At 39.5% G+C, this 20,381-nt stretch overlaps 1 protein-coding gene and 1 non-coding gene across 7 annotated transcripts in view; both read right to left on the bottom strand.

The window, feature by feature from the left end:
• The window catches only part of NSD1 (nuclear receptor binding SET domain protein 1), a 126,828-nt gene that overhangs the window by 13,988 nt on the left and 92,459 nt on the right, over positions 1 to 20,381 (bottom strand). For all 6 annotated transcript variants that reach the window (XM_072947175.1, XM_072947172.1, XM_072947176.1 and 3 more), the window contains 7 exons: positions 19,798 to 19,998; positions 19,356 to 19,535; positions 11,330 to 11,486; positions 9,632 to 9,837; positions 6,577 to 6,689; positions 2,702 to 2,971; positions 1,222 to 1,338 (listed from right to left, as the gene is read on the bottom strand). In XM_072947175.1, the coding sequence (XP_072803276.1) occupies positions 1,222 to 1,338; positions 2,702 to 2,971; positions 6,577 to 6,689; positions 9,632 to 9,837; positions 11,330 to 11,486; positions 19,356 to 19,535; positions 19,798 to 19,998 (1,244 nt within the window). The remainder of the gene's footprint in view (positions 1 to 1,221; positions 1,339 to 2,701; positions 2,972 to 6,576; positions 6,690 to 9,631; positions 9,838 to 11,329; positions 11,487 to 19,355; positions 19,536 to 19,797; positions 19,999 to 20,381) is intronic.
• Positions 8,211 to 8,372, bottom strand: LOC116285128 (U1 spliceosomal RNA). The gene has a single exon (XR_004194810.2). It is a non-coding gene; the product is annotated as a U1 spliceosomal RNA (small nuclear RNA).

Consider the following 20,381-nt stretch of genomic DNA (forward strand, 5'->3'; position numbering starts at 1 on the left):
GCACATGTAGAATAGATAAACAAGATTATACTGTGTAGCACAGGGAAATATATACAAGATCTTGTGGTAGCTCACAGTGAAAAAAAAAGTGACAATGAATATATGTATGTTCATGTATAACTGGAAAATTGTGCTCTACACTGGAAATTGACACAACATTGTAAACTGACTATAACTCAAAAAAAAAAGTAAAAAAAAAAAAAAATAATCAGAGTATTCTAACAAGCTGGAGCTCCTATTTGTAAAGGCCGAGTCTCCCAGAGGGGTGGTTCACAAAGTGTAGTCCCGTGACCAGCACTACTTCCACCACCCTGGAATCTGTCAGAAATGCAGGTTCTTGGTTGCACTTCAGATATACTAAAGCAGAGACTCAGGCCCGGCAGTCTGTGTTATTAACAAGCCCACTAGGTGACTCTGATATATGCTGAAGTTTGAAAACCACCGTCCTGGAAGTAGCATCTTGTCCCATCCTCTTAATTAGTAGGTCTTGAACCCTGGCTAAATATTAGAATTCATCTAAAAAGATTTTAATAATGATATCGAGACCCACGGCAAACGAAGATCAGAATATCTTGAGGTGAGGATCTCACAAACCATAAAGGTACAACTTGATAAATACAAAGTTTTACACCAGGAAAAGTCTATTATGAAAGCCAGCAAGAGGGAAGGGTGGAGAACGGGGGCCCTAGTAAAACAAAGAAGAATCTCAGATAGTGTACACAGGAAGTAAACACGTTAGGATGCTAGAATTAGAAATAAACCCCAAATATAATTGTAGACACCAAGGAAACGCAACTATCAGAAATTCCAGTAACTGGAAAGCTCACTTGGGTTCATAAGCTGAGTTCTATAGTCAATTTATACGACCTTCCCAATGCGCTAATATTAACAAATCAGTTTCTCAATCTGTAAAACAAAATTAAAAGAACTATTATTTACTTCTTTGACTTCAAGTTTTAACCCTATGGGAGAAACGCTGAAAGATACAATCTGCAACTTACACTGGACAGTTGAAAAACAGTGCTAAAAGCAGCCTCACTGCTTTTTGCCATGGATGTGTAACTAGAAATGAGCAACCTTACCTAAGTCCAGGACCCTGGTCAAGCAATGCCAATGAGCATGGGGAAAGGCACTGTTTTGGGCATGTCTATAAACATCGCAGCTGGGACAGGACTAATTCACAATCGTGCAACAGGGGAAGTAACACTTTCCATTACTTACTTTGTCTAGAGTGAGCATGTAGAAATTAGTGATATCGTGTTCCTGGGCGTAACGGATTCGAGCTCTGCACTCTTCTTCATCTATTAGTTCACCCACATACTCATTCACAAATTCACCCTGGAACGAGAGACGGCTCTTGACTTACATGGCAGAAAGAGCAACTGTGTTTACAGGCATACCTGTTTTTTTAAAAAATAATGAAAACAGCAGATTCTCCAAATCAAATAATTAATGTCTTTAACTAGTCACTTTAACAAAAGTACATTCAAGACACAACACAAATACGATGCGTCAACCATCTGACAATGAGAACCACCTCCCCACTCCTACCTCAGCCACAGCAGAAAACCTGGGATACACCCGACACTTAAGAGCAACCAAAATGGAAGCGAGTAAATCAAGGCTTCACCGTAAGGGTGACATGAATAGTTGATCCCTCTGCCTTCCCAAGAACCTAGAAGTCAGTCTCCCTAGACTGCGTTCTTTTACCTTGGAGCACGCCCTGCCTACTGCCCTTACGAATTCTGCACCACTGTCCTCCTGACCCACTATACCGCAGCAGCACTGGCGTTCACTTGTGCTCTCCCCTCTACCCACAGTGCTTGAGCACTCAACCTGCCTGAGCCAACAACTACTTATCTTTCAAGTCTCAATTTAAAATATTCTCAGAGACAAGCTAGTTTCAGGCTCTTTGCCACATGCCTCCAGAACCCTCTGTGCTTCCACACTGGGTGATTTACTTGTTCAAGGTGTCTCCCCATCTAGCATGTAAACATTATGAAAGCAGGGACCACGCGCTCTCACTGAACACCGCATCTGCAGCAACATGCCTGGCACGTAGTAGATACACAACAGTTACTTAGCAGATGACTAAACAGACCAACCCATATTCACTTCCTTACCTAGAAACAAACTTCAGTAAAACGCTTCAGAAAGTATAACCAGAGTAAGGCTTATTCTACTAAAATGTCAAATAGGATTTATTTTCCTCAAAGACTGCACAATATTATCTATTTATCAGAAAACTGCAGGCCCTTCCAAGTTTCAAATCGAAAATGCTACTGCATTTTCTTTAGAGAAGGCCTAATCCTCTTTTCCTTCATGTTCCATGAACCCAAACCTACTTCTCATAAATGTTATTTTACTACAGTAGGTAGTTAACATCTCTGTATTATGTTCTCACTATCTTCCTTAACTACAGGTTCCAGGATTTTCGAAAGGAGCAAATGAGGCCATAGCAGCTCTATGAATTTCCATGTTTCCCACCCTCATACACAAGGAGCACGATCACCAGTAGGACTTCAGAGATCTCAAGCCTCTAAACTCTGGAAGGACACGGCAGGACACAATAATGAGCTTAATATTTATACTATGTTATTTTCCTCTATGATTTTCTCATGTTCATCAAGAAGAATTACTTATATTAAGCAACTGCAAAGAAGAAAAAAAACCCCTGAAAATTAAGAAAAGTTTTCTTTACCTTTTTAATATCTGTTTTTGTCCGGAGACCCCAGCCCCTCTGTAACGTGCGAAAAATTTCAACCTCTGGATATTGGCGCTTGGTAAAGCACTGGTTTTGGCAGCGCCCTCCAGCGGGACACACGGTGGGGTGGCACTCATAGAGCAGCATGCGGTTGATGCACTCAGAGTCGATCCCACACGGGTTCTCATCAGTAGCTTTGCAGTTGCAACGGGGAATTTCAGACAAGTCTGCAGTGAAGATCTGTACCCTGCCAATGGGACGGTTCACCTGGAGGAAAAGAAAAATACCACAGCTGTACTATAGGTAAGTCAACACAAAGCAATTTAGGACTTATAAAAGATTTCTTTTCTTTAAAGTTGCATGCCACATTTTACATGATTCTGAACTATCAAGATTTAGCAGGATTATTCACAATAGCTAAAATGTGGAAACAATCAAGTGTCCACCGATAGATGAATGAATAACCAAAATGTGATAAAATGACGGAATATTATTCAGCCTAAAAAAGGAAATTTGTACACATGATACACAGCACAGATGAACCTGGAGGACATTATGCTAAATGAAATTAAGCCAATCAAAATACACAAATAATGATTCCACTTACATACACAGAGACAGAAAGTAGAATGGTGGTTGCCAGGGGCTCAGAAGAGGCGGAAATGGGAAGTTATTGTTTAATGGGTATAGATTTCAGTTTTACAAAATGTAAAGAGTTCTAGAGATGGATGGTAGCAATGGCTGCAAATATTATGAATGTATTTAATACCTCTTAAATATGGTTAAGATAGGAAATTTTGTCATCTGTATTTTACCACTGTCTAGAAATTGGAGGAAATAAAGACTTAGGCAATCTAACATAAAAATAAAGCCTCACTTGATACACAAAACATAATACCACAAATTTTTAAAAAATCATTTCCAAAAAAACCAAAATTTCAAAGTTGATAGGCCAAGTAAATTGTAATCTGGCTTTCTGCTATTGCCACAAGGTGGAGCCACTTTAGCTGCTACATTAAAAAATATATACATGTTACTTTTTTAGTAGTTTATTTTTTATGGAGGTACCGGGGATCAAACCCAGGACCTCATGCAAGCTAAGCATGTGTTCCATCACTGAGCTATACCCTCACCCCACCCCCACCCCCACATCACCATTCTTCCGCCCCCCTTCACCATTCTTAAGTAGTAAATGTTTGGCATAAAAAGGTCTCTGAGTCAGAGGGGACCTATATGTGAAGATGCATTTTAATACTATCTTGACGTGAAATCTTTTTAACCGACCACAGCCATGTCACCCAGGCATTTATCTGTGGTGGTGCTAGTTCTGAAAACTTCGTGAAAGTCCGGTATGATAAAACATAAAGGCCAAATAGCTGCTGGGATACTGAAGTCATTAGAATTTTTCAACTACTAGCAACAATGTGAAGGGAGAGGGAAAAAAAAAGATGCTCCACAACAAGTTGGATCTGTGCACTAGGAGAACAAGTCTCCCCTGCTTGACATTATTTCAGTGGGAACAGTCAAAGCACCAGTTTTCAAAAACTCACCCCATACATAAAATTTGACTCTTCAGGAACTGCATGATCTTGGTAAGTTACTTTACTTGCAAGGCATAGCTTGCAAGACTGTTGTGAGAATAATCTACAATCTATTTGTAGAATACTGTCTTTAATCGTTCTCTGTAACAACTTAAAAGGACATGACTCTCATTGCCAGATCTCTTACCAGCTTCTTCAAAATACTGGTAAATACGATAAACTTCTTGTTAATGAAGGAATAGTCTCACCACATGCAACTGGAAGTCACAAACCTACCTAGCAAAACAAGTTCTAGGGGCTGAGCTCAATCATCCGAGACTTGAGGTCCTACGTAAGGCATGTGAACACTAACCTCTGATCGCAGGTGAGTGTCTTTACCTGATGCCACCACACCGCCAAGGTTTCATCTAACTCCTTTTCTCTATATACAGGTATGTTTCAATCATTCCTTCTTGACATTTGATCTAACCTGTTATTAATCCCAAATAAGTTTCCTGCCTAATATAACAAAAAGAGAGAGGGAAAAAAGCAAAAGCAAAAACAAAAACCACACACAAAACAACCAACCACACATACTTAAGTAAGAACAACACAGGTATGTAACTGTAGATCAAGGATTGACAAACTTCTTCTGTAAAGGACCAGACAGTAAATATTTTAGGTTTTGCTGCAGGCCGTATCTCTGGTGCATGTTGCTCAACTCTACCACTGTAGCTCGAAAACAGCAACAGATAACATATAAAGGAACAAGCATGGCTGTGTGCCAATAAAACTTTATTTATGGACACTAGTATTTGAATTTCATATAATCTTCGCATGTCAGGAAATATTCTTAAAAAAATTTTTTCCAACCATACATAGTAGGCCAGATTTGGCCCATGGACAATAGTTTGCCAACCCCTGTTCTAAATCTTTTCCCTGGAAATATGTTTTTGATTTTCAAAGGTGGAGGAAAGAAGTTGGCCTCTAAATTCTGTGATTACATCACTCACAGGAAGTTGGTCTCTCAATACCCAGATTCAGTATAGTTGATGGGCGGCTCTGAAATGCCTACGTGCTGTTACGTGGCATCTATGACTGTGGGAACAGACGCTTTTCCTTTCTGTGAGGACGAAGTACACTTCAGTGTTATGTCCCCAGGTACAATAACTCCATTTAACTCTCAGTCTGTCACCAGTGTCCATTTAGAACTAATTTTAGGTTTTATTTTTTTTCTCCCCAACAGCTTTAACTTTTTGTAAAGATTGATATTTTATGACAGTTATGCTTAGAGATCTTCCAAAGATTAAAAAAAATTTTTTACCTATTAAAAAACTCATTCTATCTTGCAACTACCAGGCAGGTCCATTAGGTCCTTTTACAAATTTAAGCTTTATTACAGAATTTTAATGATCTTACTTTTCCTATAATTCTTTACTAGTTTATCTACCTCTTTGTTACTTAGTGATGCCCAACTATGCTAAAAAAGACTAAAATAGTAAGCGGAAGAATGATGGAATCACAAAGGCATGATGCAACAGTGAAACAGTCACACTCTAGTATGGTCTTCTCATCCAGGAATGATGGCATTACAAATATTTTGCAACAAGAACCTTGGCAATCTCATTTTGTTAAGAATTTGTAGTATTCCTTCATGTGATCTGATGTTTGAGAACCAAAACTAACTTGATTAAAAGGTTTTTAAAAAGCAGTTTCAGTAAATACTTACTAAAATGTTTAATAAATTTGTTTCTCACTATTCCTTTATTTTTACTTCTATAAATTATCTGTAAAAGTAACCTTACAATATATATAAAACACCAAAGGGTCTGTCGGACACAGATGATAAATGGTGATGCCTCTTTTATCAGGTGCACTAGAGTGAGGTACACCTAACGTGAATTCCTGTGACCTTAGGAATCTTGGTCACAATAGTCGATTAAAGTATCTTTACTATCAGCCATTACAAGACTTACCATGTGTATTATTCATACTATCTCCAGGTCATTTATCATTTTTTTTATCATGGCTCTTTGGTCCCTTTCAAACCGCAAGATGCTCACTGTGATCAGAATCTATTCCAATCCACTTGCATGAAAAGACTTTACACAAAGCAACAGAAACAAGACTGTATCAACACACAACTGATTTTTAACAACTGATTTTATAAAGTGCATACAATGCACTAGAAATGGTGCTCTTGCACTTTTTTCTTATCTTCTTTCAAATTCATTCCTCTACTTTTAAAAGCAACTGTGGTTGTGCTTCCAACTCTTGTCATGAACAGAGTGGGGACAGGGAAGCTACAGAGGGTCTCTCCTGGAGACGAGGCCCCGTAAGGTCTTGTCTCACCTTTATGTGTTTATACGGTGGTGGCTTCTTGTCATTCTTTCGATCTTCCTGCAGCTGTCTCAGCTCTTTTTGGGCCTTTAACTCCTCAAATCTTGCTGCAGCTTCCTGAAGAGCTAAGAAAAGACACAGCACAGTCACTTAATCGCCACGTAAAACTGTTTATTTTGCTTTTTTCCCCTTATAAGTTGAAGAAAATTCCTATTTTAGACAAAAGTCTAAGGCGTATATATGATTTCTGTTTTCAAGGAAGTTATAGTCTTCAAGGTATTCAGATATACCACTAAAACAAAACATAATCCACCACTAAATAGCACACAATACAGACTACCAGCTTCAGAGCAAAGTTTAAAACAAAGCAAAAGTTTACAAACAGCTGAATAATTTGAAAACCCATACACACCACCTCCTAACGACAGCCTGACTGCGCCTGCTCGGCAGTCACTGCCTTAAGCCTAGCTCCTTCCTTGGTCCTGAATGTTCTGCTTCCACAAGCAGCGTACCTCTTCCACGCCCAGGTAGCATGCTGCATTCATCTGCAGGAAATTCAAAGTTTTCCTTCCCTTCTTGCCCACTCTCTGGAGACCTACTCACTCTTCTAAGGATGATTCTGTAAATATCAACCATTAGCCCAGCGACATACAGACAGACCTTAATGGCTACTCTGCACTCCAGCTCTGCACTTTCTTATGCTTCAGAGACTGTAGTATCTGAAGAGTTCAACACAATCTTATGATTCTCTTTCTTTCCTTCTTAAAACAACATTTTAATTATTTTTGACTCAGGTTAAAAACTCTGAAAAGAATTCCAAATTTTCCCACCTTCTGCTCTGTGGCTTTCCCCATGCTCTGTCAGTTTGGAGAAAATCTCCCCTCTGATCTATCCCCTTCTCTCCATTTTCCTGTCACCATCTAGCAGAGTTTGTGTTGCCTGGTGTTGTTCTAAATGTCTTCCTTCCTTCCTTCCGTTATTCAGCATTTCCTCCCTAGTTTATGCACCTACTGTCTGTCTAGTATCCATCAGCCTCTCTACCCCATGGACACGTCTCTGTGAAGGTCCCAGCATCTCTGCCTGAACTACTAAAACTGCCACCTTGTTGACATTCCTGGCTTCTCTCATGTTCCAGTCAGACTGAGAATTCGAGAACTCTGCTCGACAATGTAACTTGCCTACCTTCTCAGTAAAGCAGTCCAGTGCTTCCCAAACCCCATGCTTAAACTATACCAAATACTTGGAGGTAGGTAACTCATCATGTTAGATTCACCGTGTGCTTTGATATGTGCTGTCTTCTTGTTACAATATTTTAAGTTAACTTTTGTTAGGGATGGGTAATTAAGTTGGTTGGTTGGTTGGTTGATTGGTTTGCTCGTTCATTCATTCATTCATTTATTCACTCATTCTTAGAGGAGGTACTGGGTCCTGAACCCAGGACCTCATGCATACTAACTAAGCATGCGCTCTATCACTTAAGCTACACCCTCCCCCCACCATTAACTTGTTAATTTCTTCACAGTCAGTGCAGGGGTCAACAGTTTGGATTCTGGAGTTCACCTACTAGAGTTTGAAACCTTCCTCTATCACTTACTGGCACTAGGATTTTGAGCAACTAATTCCTTCCTCCCACCCCCGGCTCCAACCAGGGGAAAGTGTGAATGCAGTCCCCCACTACCATAAATCATGCAGTCGAGTTTCCCACATCTGGGGAAACTGCAGGGCTCAGCACAACCAGAGAGCAGTGGCTAAGCCTTGCCCTGGGAAAACCACCTTCGTGATCATATCTCCCCTGCCAGGTTAAATATTTGGGCAACTAATTTAACTTTTATGTGCTTCAGTTTTCCTCATCTGTAAGATAAAAATAATGGCATCTAACGTATACGGTTGCCACGTGGACTTAAGGCAGAAAACAAACTTTGAACAGGGCCTGACCAACAACAAACGGTAACTATTATTATGGCTCTTCTTCAAAGCATCCAAACTTTGATCCTCACTGCTGCTTTGTCTCCTTGTGGTCTGCCCCCCCTCAGCGTACCATGCACACTTCCGCCACAGAACTCAAAGAATGGCATTTTGACTACTAGTATCTGTGTCCCTTTCCCCTACAAAAGCATGTGTTCCTTGAAGGCAGAGGCATCCAGCCAGCCCAGGGTCGAGGCACAGAAGAGCAGATTCCTGGAGCTGCAGCAAGCTCAGACTTGAGATACTCCCTGCACTCCACCTGCCACCTCAGCCTGGGTGGCGCCAGCTCTGTGCCAGCAAAGGTACTGGTCACTTGGTCCCTGACCGTCTGAGACTGTAAGACTTAAGGCTCAAACTCCAGTAGGATTAATACTGGTAGCACATACCTGCACAGGGAAGTTGCCTCACGTAATTCATTATTTTTGACCCTTACCAATGATTAATTAGTATCTTCCTTTAACTTTCATCGATACATAGGATATAAACTATATGCCCCGCAGATTATTTTTGTGTTATCTCACTGAATTCTCAAAGCAACCTTCACTCATTACACAGTGAGAGAAAGCTGAGGCTCATAGCTGACTTAACCCCTCCTGGCCACAAATGGCCCCCACTCTTTCACTGATAGGCCAACTTTAAAAAAACTTCTTTGATTTAGAACATTTATGCTCTGACTTTCACTATCTGTTATGCTCTATAATTTCAGATGAACTTCATTTCCTTCCAACAAACTAAAAAATTTTCCTGGAACAAACATAGTTCTGCTAGAGACTCTGGCCCTTGCCTAGCAAACCACAGTGTTTATTCTACAGAACACTTCCAAAGTTCCAGTACTTACTTGATGAGATGCCAAGAAAATAAAACTGGTAAGACAAAAAAACCTCCCACAAAGAAATTCTAGTTAAAAGTTAGGGTCAAAAGTAATGAATTATGAGTCAACTTCCCTGAAAAATCCTATAGCTGCAACCACATATTGCCCTTAGAGGGTAAAAGACAGCTGCTGATGAGAGTATATGAATTCTAAAGCATGTAATTCTAAGAGAGCAGATAATCAGGCAATAGAGGTCTGTGTTGGCCCGAGAAACAAACAAAATAAAGTTACCTTTTTTATATGTCCCGTCCACTCCTTTGCCCATCTTGTCCTTGCTGCTCACATCCCCCTCCATGTAGGGAAAGACTCGGGCTTGGTGAGTCCACAAATAGTCATTCGACCCAAAGAAGAGCACAGGGAACTCGCCCACATCATGTCTCATTTTGTCGATATTGGAAGGTACAGCTCGAGGATGGCAGATCTCAGCTGGCCACCACCTGGGAAAGGTGAAAACAAGGAAAGAAACCTCTAGAAGGCTGCAAGGCACCAAGAAAAATCCTACTTTTAGGACAGGAATAAGGAATAGCAACGTCTGTGCACACTGAAGTTCAACCTAGGGAATTCTTACAATCTAACTAGAGAAGAAACAAGTGGCATGGGCCAAACCCTGAAGATGCCCACCCTCACACACACGCCCACTTCCTTAGACTCAGCTATTTTACTTCAAGGACTCTATAAGAGGAAATAATCAGAGATATGAACAAAGCATTATGACTATAATGCTCACTGAAGTATTAGCTAAGAATGTAAACCTGGAAACAATTGAAATGCATGTTAAGGGAATGACAGAAGTGGGTTTGGGACACCACAGAATGAAATACAATCTGGCCTGCAAAAAGGAAATTTCCAATAATTGTTAGGGGTGCAGAAAATGACATCAAGAGATGCCTCCGCACTCCTACCTCCGCCCACCAAAAGGCAGTCACGTAAATGAGTACAACCACTTTTGAAACGACAATTTGGCTTTAGCTACCAAAGCTGGAAACCCATCCCCGGATACTCTACCCCACGGACGCCCTAGAGAAGCTCCTGTGCATGTACACACACCAAGAGACACCGACAAAATGTGCATCTTCCAAACATGAGAGCGGATCAACAGCCACACTGCACTGTAAGGCCGCCCACAGGAGCACCGCAGACAGTGACAGCCGAGTGAACCAGAGCCCTGCGCTAACTGTGACAGCTCTCGGGAGCGTGAGAGGGACAGTAAGAAGCAAGCTGCAGGAAAATAAAGCAACAATTCCTTTACACAAAGGTCTAAAGCACAGAACAAACATTCATGTGGTAAACCTACAGTCAGGCCAAGAAATAAAAAACACAAAATGCAGTAAGTGTTACTTCCAGAGGTGGGGCGAGAATGAATTTGGACAGGAGCATACAGGGAGCCTCAAAAGTGCCGGTAAAGTGCCTTTTTTTTAACTGGGAGGTACATACACAGGTGTTCCATTTGTTATTCTTTAAAATCATATATGTCATAATTTTTGTACATTCCATATCCAATAATAATAATTTTAAAAGGAAAAAGACACAAAACTGGGTATAAACAACTATAAGGCCAATTATTTTAAAGGTGCATGCACGGGTGTGTCTGCCAAGTACATACGCCAAAATATGCAATGTATCTTCCTTGAGTGTGAGATTATGGGTTTGTTTTCATTATTAAATTTTCTACAGAGAATATATCTTATTCATAACTGTGAAGTTTTTTTTCTTTTATAAGGGAAACTTAATGGGAGAGGAGGTGACGCTTGTTTAGTTAGATTGAAAAGAGAAGAGAAGAGAAGAGAAGAGAAGAGAAGAGAAGAGAAGAGAAGAGAAGAGAAGAGAAGAGAAGAGAAGAGAAGGCAGGAGAGGAGAAGAGAAAACAAAAGAGAAAGAAACGGAGTCTGGTAAAAGGAATGAGTGCCAGTCTCCTTCACGTTTACTCACCTGTATCGTCCGACTTTTACCCAGACAATTTCCCTGTAATGTGGCTTTTTGCCTGCCTTACAGTCATTGCAGTACCAGTTTCCTTCAGGGATGTCAATGTTCAGGCACTCACGATGAAAAGCAGCAGGGCAAGAATCACAGCACAGAAGGCTGCCTCCTGTGGGAATCAAGAAACCCGGTTCTCAGGATCGTACGGACCCAGCTGAAACAGCTTTTGCTCAGCTCCTAACCAACTGTTTATCTCCCAGACAAAGGCTTAATAATAATTTCGTTATTCAGAAAGACATTTCTTCAAGAGTATTCCCTCACCTATGTGATTCACACCCCTGGAGGCATGTTAGATTCACAGCAAGTCATGAGATTTTATTAGCAAAATTAGGTTAGGGCAATGAGGTCAGAAGGAAACCTCTAAAAGTCATGTATCTACGTACACACACACTCTCTCTTCTTCCTCTTCACTATAAAAACGAGAGTGTCAGTGACATACAGTGAGCACAGTGTAAAGAGCACAAGCTCTAACTGGTATCAGACGTGAGCTCTAAAACCATACGACTTTATGGAATTCGCTTTCCTTGCTGAGCTTTCATTTCTTCAATGGTAAGGTGTCTTCTACAATGAACAGTAAATAATCACATTTGTTTGAGAACCAAATAGGCAAATAAGTTGTCTGACATGTAAGCAGCCTCCATAAGGTCAGTTCCTTCCCTTTTCAAATTACGCTCTAATCTTTGTTTTGCATTCTCACGACACCTATGGGCCCTTGTTGGAATAATACTGGTAAATACATAAATTTAATAAAGGAACATAGACTGTGTTAAAATACAACGATCAAAATGTTAGAGCAAGAGATTGGAGTTATGTATGTTTCTTTGTAATGCACAAATAAGATTCAGAAGATACTCCAAGATACCTAACAACTGCAGTATCTGTGATTTTCATTGGTGACAAAAATCACAGGTACTAATAATGTGGTTTATAGCCTAAACTTCAGTTAGATATACCCTACCCTCCATCCAAGTTTTCAGATACCAAGTTAATTTTGTATTTTGGAGTGATGATGAATTTTCACGTCTTAAAAGATATTTACTCAAAGTGACAACTTACATATCCGAATCTGAAACCATGATTGAAGATGATAAAAAACTTCAGGTAAAGAGGAGTCACATTTAATGAACATAATAAATGCCTTATTTATCTTATGCTGGAAATGACCATGCTTCCAACATGTTCGATTGTAGCACGTTAACTCCAAGTTTCCCCCTGAAGAGTTGGTGAAGGATAGATTTGAGCAAGGTATATGCCCACGCCCACCTTGGTCTCACTGTGCTTCCTTTTTCTCATAAAATCGTATGAAAAACTTAATTTTGTGACAGCATCCTTATACGATTTCTACCTGTGCCTTTTCTTTTTCTCAGTAAGAGTAGGCTCTTAAAACAAGCCTCGGGGTGCTTTCTTGCTGGGGCCAGCGACGTGCACTGGAGACCCAATTCCCACTTCAACGCGAGCAGCTCTTACTCTACCTGTGTTGTGTACTGGAGCTCAGACCCAGAGTGCGACTGCACTTGCAAAGAAAGTCTGTTACTACAGAACAAGTTTTAAGAACTTGCTTACTCAATACATATAACCTGTACTCTACACTCGGAAAGTCCTATTTGGCTATTCTTACGCATTGTGGATGAGTCAAACAATCTGAGCGTGGGACATTAAGAGTGACGTAGGGGGAGGGTTACAGCTCAGTGGCAGAGTGTGAGTTTAGCATGTGCAAGGTCCTAGGTTCAATCCCCAGTACCTCCATTAAAACAAACAAAACCTAATACCCACCCTCAAAGAAATACACTTAAAAAAAAAGTTTAATTAAAAAAAGAAGAATGACGTAGAGTCACGTAAGTTTAACTGCCCCAATAATGGAATCCCTTCTACAACGTTCCGCTCTATGCTTAGTTGTCTGCTGAGTCACAATTTGATTGCTAACACATTTGCCAACCACATGGCCTTGGTAGAAAAATCTTCCTTTTACTAAGCTGGCATTTGTCACACACTAGAAATATGTCACGTACAACAGGCATTTGAATCAGGCCTTCAAATAAGACACGAAGAGAAATCTGCACAGAATAACAAGTGAAGAAAGGCCAAGGGTTGTGAACACAACAGGTTCTGACAGGATTTGTCTGGTGACGGATGGGAGGCAGGCAGGAGGGTCTGTCTGTGGCAATAAAGGAAAAGAAAGACAGGAAGACAGAAGAGGGAAAACCACATGAACCATCAAAAGAAACCAGAAGATGAAAAAATGATATTTGGTAGAAGAGGATAAGAGAAATATTGTTAATATAAATAACATTTTTATGAACAACTATATTTTCCAAAATAACAAAATTATAGTGAGCTCAGTGTTTTATATTTCTGCAGAAAAGTTTTAACTCATTTTTTTGCAATATGTTGTTTGACTGATGTACATGAAGAAAATCTGGTCTCTCACTGATAAACAGTTGTGAAAACAAGTATTTTAATAACCTGTTCAATAACTATACATATTCCTTCTTTGATATTATACACACTGCAACTTCACAGGGAAGACCTTAGTTACAGTTGAAGCTGAAACTGTATCAACAAACTTTTAGTACTATTACACTAAAATTCATTGATCTGTCTCATACTTTGAATGGATCTTTTATATATGCATTTTTAAAAAGTCATACATTGTTCACATGGAAAATTTTGGTTTACTGACTCTGGAAGATCTTCCAATTGTTGATCTATTTCATTATATAATACTAAAACACCACATTTGTTAACATCACCATGATTTCGTTAGTAAATACTAGGAAGCGGTCAAGCTGAGGGTGGTACAAAACAGTTTTCCAAAATTCTAATTTTCACTTAAGAGCTCAAATGTTATCACTGGCAGCAATTTCTGACAGCCCCTACCTTGATCTGTGCTAAGGTGCCAGCAGTTTTACCCACTACTAGTGTTACATCATCTGTACAAATGTCAACAAAGTAACAAAGGCAAGTAACATCTTGGTATTATTATAAAAAGTGTTATGATCTCACAGAGGCCCCTGAAAATGTCTCTGGGTCCTCTCAACTTCCCAAGGATTCATGGATCACATTCAGGAGGTCCTGCAACTCCTAAGTTTTCTTGGGGACTGAGTTAGCATAATAGTATCCATTATTATGCCACAAGTTAGAAATGCCATCTCATTTGCACATCTACCATGAAACCATCTCTTTCCCCTATAGAATTAAAAACAATCTAATGCAGAAACTTTCATCTTTTCGTTTTTAAAAACAAGAAAGTTTTCAGAGCCTTACAGCCTCCCAGACACCTATTTTCATTCTAAGAGCAGAATCACAGAATATTATATTTAAATGCTTTTAAATACCAAAACTGTCTTTCACTTGCTTCTAAACAAAACAAAGGTGGTATAATGATAAACAGGCAACAGTCTTCACCGAAAGACAGTTTTTCAAGGAGCAGGTATTATAAGAGCCAAATCAATGTATGATACAATAAAATTTTATACAGGATAATCACAAACCTAACATATTTAAAATAAAAAAACAGTAACATCCTATGTTCTTTAAACTATCCTGAACTATATATCAAAATTCCATTTTCTACCCACAAAATTGTACTTAATATTCTATTTTCTTTATTCTACATTAGCACCACAGTTTGAGGGTACAGCTATGTCCAGATGTAAACCAACTAGCCATGTAACATAAATCTTAAGAGTGAAAAACAAGTCCCAAATGACCATTTTCAATCACACAAAGCAGTTATAAAACACCTTTCTTGGCTTTAGCACTATTTACCATATCCAAATTCCTCAAAAGGGATGCTAATTCAACTACATATGCTGACAGTTTTTAAAATTAGTTTCTCAGAATGTTCATAACCAGCCAGATTTTCATGAAACAGCATCACCAATAAGAAGATATTTTAAAAAACAGAAGGTAAGGGATTTCCGGTAAAGATGGTAGAGTAATAGGACCACCAGCTCGCCTCTCCTTGTGACTACAAGGACACCACAACTGACTAAACAACTATCGAAAAAGACTGGAACCTAGCAAAAAAAGATCTTCAACTGGAAACATGAAGAGGGAAACACAGAAGGACTGGAGGAGGAGCGTGCTCTTGATATAATTGGGCCCCATACCCCCCCCCGGGGTGAGAGACCCACAAGCAGAAGAAGAATTAAGTCACAGAGGCCCCCCCACAGGAGTGAGAGTTCTGAGCCCCATGTCAGGCTCCCCAGCCTGGGGTGGAGGAGGAGGAGACCCCAAGATATCTGGTTTTGAAGGCCAATGGGGCTTAACTCCACGAGCCCCTCAGGACTGGGGGAAACACAGACTTCATTCTCTTGGGAAGGGCACATAGAATCTCCAGCGCACCAGGTCCAAGGGCAGAGGCAGTGATTTCATTGGAACCTGGGGCAGATCTGCCTGCTGGTTTTAGAAGTTCTCCTGGGGAAGTAGGGGATGCCTGCAGCTCACTCAGGGAACAAAAAAGACATTCCAGGAGTGTTCATCTCCATGAGCTTTCCCCTCCAGGCTGACACCTTGATTGGATCATTAGCAATAAAACCTAGCCCCACCCAACAGCCTATAGGGAAGCCTCAGGCCAAACATACTGGGTGGGAACAGGGCTCCATCCAACAGCAGGCTTTCTGAGCCACAAAGGCCTCTACACATAAAAGGTCCAGGACGGAGCTTCACCCAGCAGTGGACAGGCACTGGCTCCTCCTGCCAGGAAACCTGCCAAAGCCTCTAGTCCAGCCTCATCCACCAGGGGGCAGATACCAGAAATAAGAAAATCCCAAAATAAAATAAAACAATCCCAAAGCCTGTGGAAGGAATCCACAAACACAAGCCAGACTCTACACTGGGACCGGCTGGACCCTGGTCCTTGGGTGACAAGAGAGGAGTATACTACTGGGACACAAAAGAACATCTTCCAAAGAGGGCCACCTCTCCAAGGTCGAGAAATGTAAGTAATCTACCTAAAAATACAAATAGATAAACAATACGAGGCAACAGAGGATTATCTCCCAGGCCAAAGCACAAGATAAAATCCCAGAAAAAAAAGTAAGTGATGAGGAGATAGGCAATTTATCTGAGGAAGACTTTAAAGTAATGGTGGTGAAGATGTTCAGGGAACTCGAGTATAGATGCACAGAGTGAAGTTTTTAGCAAAGAGTTGGAAAATATAAAGAATACCCAAACAGAGTTGAAGAATAAAATCACTGAAATGAATAACACACTAGAAGGAACCAAGAAGAGACTAAACGAGGCAGAAGAACAGATCAGTGAGCTAGAAGACAGATTAGTGGAAGTCACTACTGCAGAACAGAAAAAAGAATGTCATTCTAAGTGAAGTAAGCCAGAAAGAGAAAGAAAAATACCATATGAGATCACTCATATGTGGAATCTAAAAAACAAAAACAAAAACAAACAAACAAAAACAAAGCATAAATACAGGACAGAAATAGACTCATGGACAGAGAATACAGACTTGTGGTTACGGGGGGGGGGGGGGGGGTAGAGGGTGGGAAGGGATAGACTGGGATTTCAAAATTGTAGAATAGATAAACAAGATTACACTATATAGCACAGGGAAATATACACAAAATGTTATGATAACTCACAGAAAAAAATGTGACAATGAGTGTGTATATGTCCATGAATGACTGAAAAATTGTGCTGAACACTGGAATTTGACACATTGTAAAATGATTATAAATCAATAAAAAATGTTAAAAAAAAAAAAAGAACAGAAAAAAGAATGAAAAGAAATGAGGATAGTATAAGGGAACTCTGGGACAACATGAAGCACACTAACACTCACATTATAGGGGTCCCAGAAAGAGAAGAGAGAGGGAAAGTACCTGAGAAAATTTTTGGAGAGATAATAACCGAAAACTTCTCCCCACTCGGGTAGGACAGTCACCCAAGTCCAGGAAGCGCAGAGTTCCACACAGGATCAACCCAAAGAGCAACACACCAAGGCACATAGTAATTAACCCAACAAAAATTAAGGGTAAGGAGAGAATATTAAAATCAGTAAGAGAAAAACAACAAATAACATAAGGGAACTCCCATAAGGTTATCAGCTGAGTATTCGGCAGAAACTCCACAGGCCAGAAGGGAGTGGCACAATATATTTAAAGTGATGAAAGGGGAAAAACCTACAACCAAGAATACTCTATCCAGCAAGGTTCTCGTGGAGAAACTGAAAGCTTCACAGATAAACAAAAGCTAAAGGAATTCAGCACCACCAAACCAGGTTTATAACAAATGTTAAAGGAACTTCTCTAGTCATCAAACCACAAGAAAGGAGAATAAAAAGTAGAAAGAGGGGGAAAAAAAAAGACTGCTTTGGCAGTTCAGAGTGTATGATTCTATATATATTTTGAAATTGTTTGTTCTACTTCTGTGAAAAAAGTGAGTATTTTGATGCACTGGATCTGCAGATGGCTTTGGGTAGTACGGCCATTTTGATAATGTTGATTCTTCTAATCCAAGAGCATAAGATATCTTTCCATTTCTTTGTACCATCTCAATTTCCTTCATCAGTGTTTCACGGGTTTCAGAGTATAGGTAACCTCCTTGGTTAAGTTTATTCCTAGGTATTTTGCTATTTTGATGCAACGGAAATGTTTATGCCAGTTATAAAATTCTGTTTTTTGAAATAAAAAAAAGTGAATGAAGGGCTGCAAATGGCAAAATAGCCTTCTTTCTTATGGGTTAGCTGTATTCCATTACATATATATGCTGCATCTTCTTTATACATTCATCTATTGAAGTGCACTTAGGATGCTTCCATATCTTGGCAATTATAAACAATTATAAATAGTGTTGCTGTTAATACCAGGGTGTACGTATCCTTCTGAATTAATTCTTATTTTGTGATTGGTTCATTCCTTTGATAACTATGTAAGTTTAAAAAGCTAAAGCTCTAAACGTTCTTAGAAACAATGAACAGTATACACGTAAATTAAAAAAACAAGCAGTAAAAATTAAGATAATATTGACTCTGCTCTAAATTAGGAGAAGTGTGTAAGTTTTAAATTGGGTGGAGAGATACAGATAAAGATATAAAATTTATTTTTCCTCCACTTTAGGAGCTCTTTTAAGAACTAATATCCCTCATGGTGAGGAAATAATTAATAGAAGTTCATGAATTTTTACTTTCCCTTTGTTTATTCCCTATAAACTAATATAGAAAAACAACACACAATTACACAATAATACCATCTTCTAGAATTGTGTCTATGTAGACATCTACCTCTTCTACCTGATTTTATGCATATATATACCTGGAGGAACATGACTTAATATTAAACTTTTTTTCTGATGGTGGACTTTTGGTTATTTGGGGTTTGTTTCTTATTTCTTATTTTATTTTTTAACCTCTAGTTTATTTTTTCTCCCCCCTCCCCAGTTTTGCTGAGATATAATTAACATATAACATTGTGTAAATTTAAAGTATATAACATATAAACATATATATATATACTGTCAAGTGATTACCACAACAAGTTTAGGTAACACATTTAACACCTCATATAGTTACAATTTGGGTGAGGTGTGGGTGTGAGAACTTTTAAAATCTACTTTCTTAGTAACTTTCAAATATACAGTACAGGACAGTTAACTATAGTCACTATGCTGTACATTACATCCCCCAAATTTATTCATCTTAAAACTGGAAGTTTGTGCCATTTGATCACACTCTTCCATTTTCCAAGAATGGTTTTGTTTCCTTTCTCTCATCTTTTTCTTTAAACTGCTTCAATTATTTATCATTTTAATAAAAATCAAGTCATTATTCAAAATAACAAAAATAAAACCTCTCTCTATTGGGGAACAAAATCACCATAGTGTTGTGTTAGTAATAATTCAAGACATCACTTTCCAATATTTCTTCTAGTGGCAATGTCAGGAAAACTACATTTTTGTTGCCATCAAAATATTATATTTATCTCTTTTTAGACTATTCATACAGCACGAAGTCACATCTTACCTTCTGAGCATACAAAACACCAGCTAACGTTCACGTGCTCATGATTCCGGCAGCCCCGTCTGGGGGTGAAGTGATTGGGGCAGATGATACTATTAGATGCAAGGATCTTAGACCCAGCAGCTAGGCAAAAGTCATTGGCATGGTATGCCACTGGACAGCGGACACAGCGCATCAGGCGGCCTAAAAATACGAGATTAAATATAAAAACAATGTGAGTTATTTTGAAGGGGAGGGGAATACCACGTAAAACCAGGGCTCCAAAAGCACATGTGAACATGGTGCCCGTTGAACTAGTCCATTACTCTCTTCTCTCTCACATAAATGCTGCTGGTACTCTGAGAAAAGCTAGAGGCAATGAAGAAACACACCCAGATTGCATCTGGAAACATCCATTGCCCACAGAGATTCTTCAGTTAGACTGATCCACACAAGAAACCCATACCTTTAGACGCAGTAACACTGGCGGGATTAGCAGCGTGGCAGGTTATACATATGTGGAGGGAGCACCGGAAGCCCTTGTTCTGCATGACAGTGGGTGGATACTTCTGAACACACTCTTCATGGTAAAACTTTCCACACAAGGGCAGAAGGCACCTTTTAACATCTTCCCCACTCTGCTTACATACAAAACAGGTATGTATTCCTGGGACAGAAAGAAAGAAATAAACAAATTAATACCAATTCAAGAATTCACTCAATTCTAAACTATTATGTGAAAAGTTAGTGAGTATACAATTCTGCAACAAATTCCAACATGGGGTGGTGGTGAAGGGTTTCCACACCAGGCAGCAACTCTCTGACACCAGCTGGGTATTCATAATTCAACTCAATTCTGACAATATCTACTTGGAGATTTATCAGATCCCATAGTAAGGGCTCAGTCTTATAATACTGCCACCTGCCCTCCGCCCCGGCCTTCAGACACTAGGTGTAAGTCAAGGTTGTCATTTGTACTTCTGACCAACTGGCTATAAATCAGAGCTTTCTGAGAGCCCCTCTCCAACTCCTTTGGGTTCAATTAATTTC

Source organism: Vicugna pacos, chromosome 22 (assembly GCF_048564905.1).
Source record: "Vicugna pacos chromosome 22, VicPac4, whole genome shotgun sequence".
NCBI classification, from domain to species: Eukaryota; Metazoa; Chordata; class Mammalia; order Artiodactyla; family Camelidae; genus Vicugna; species Vicugna pacos.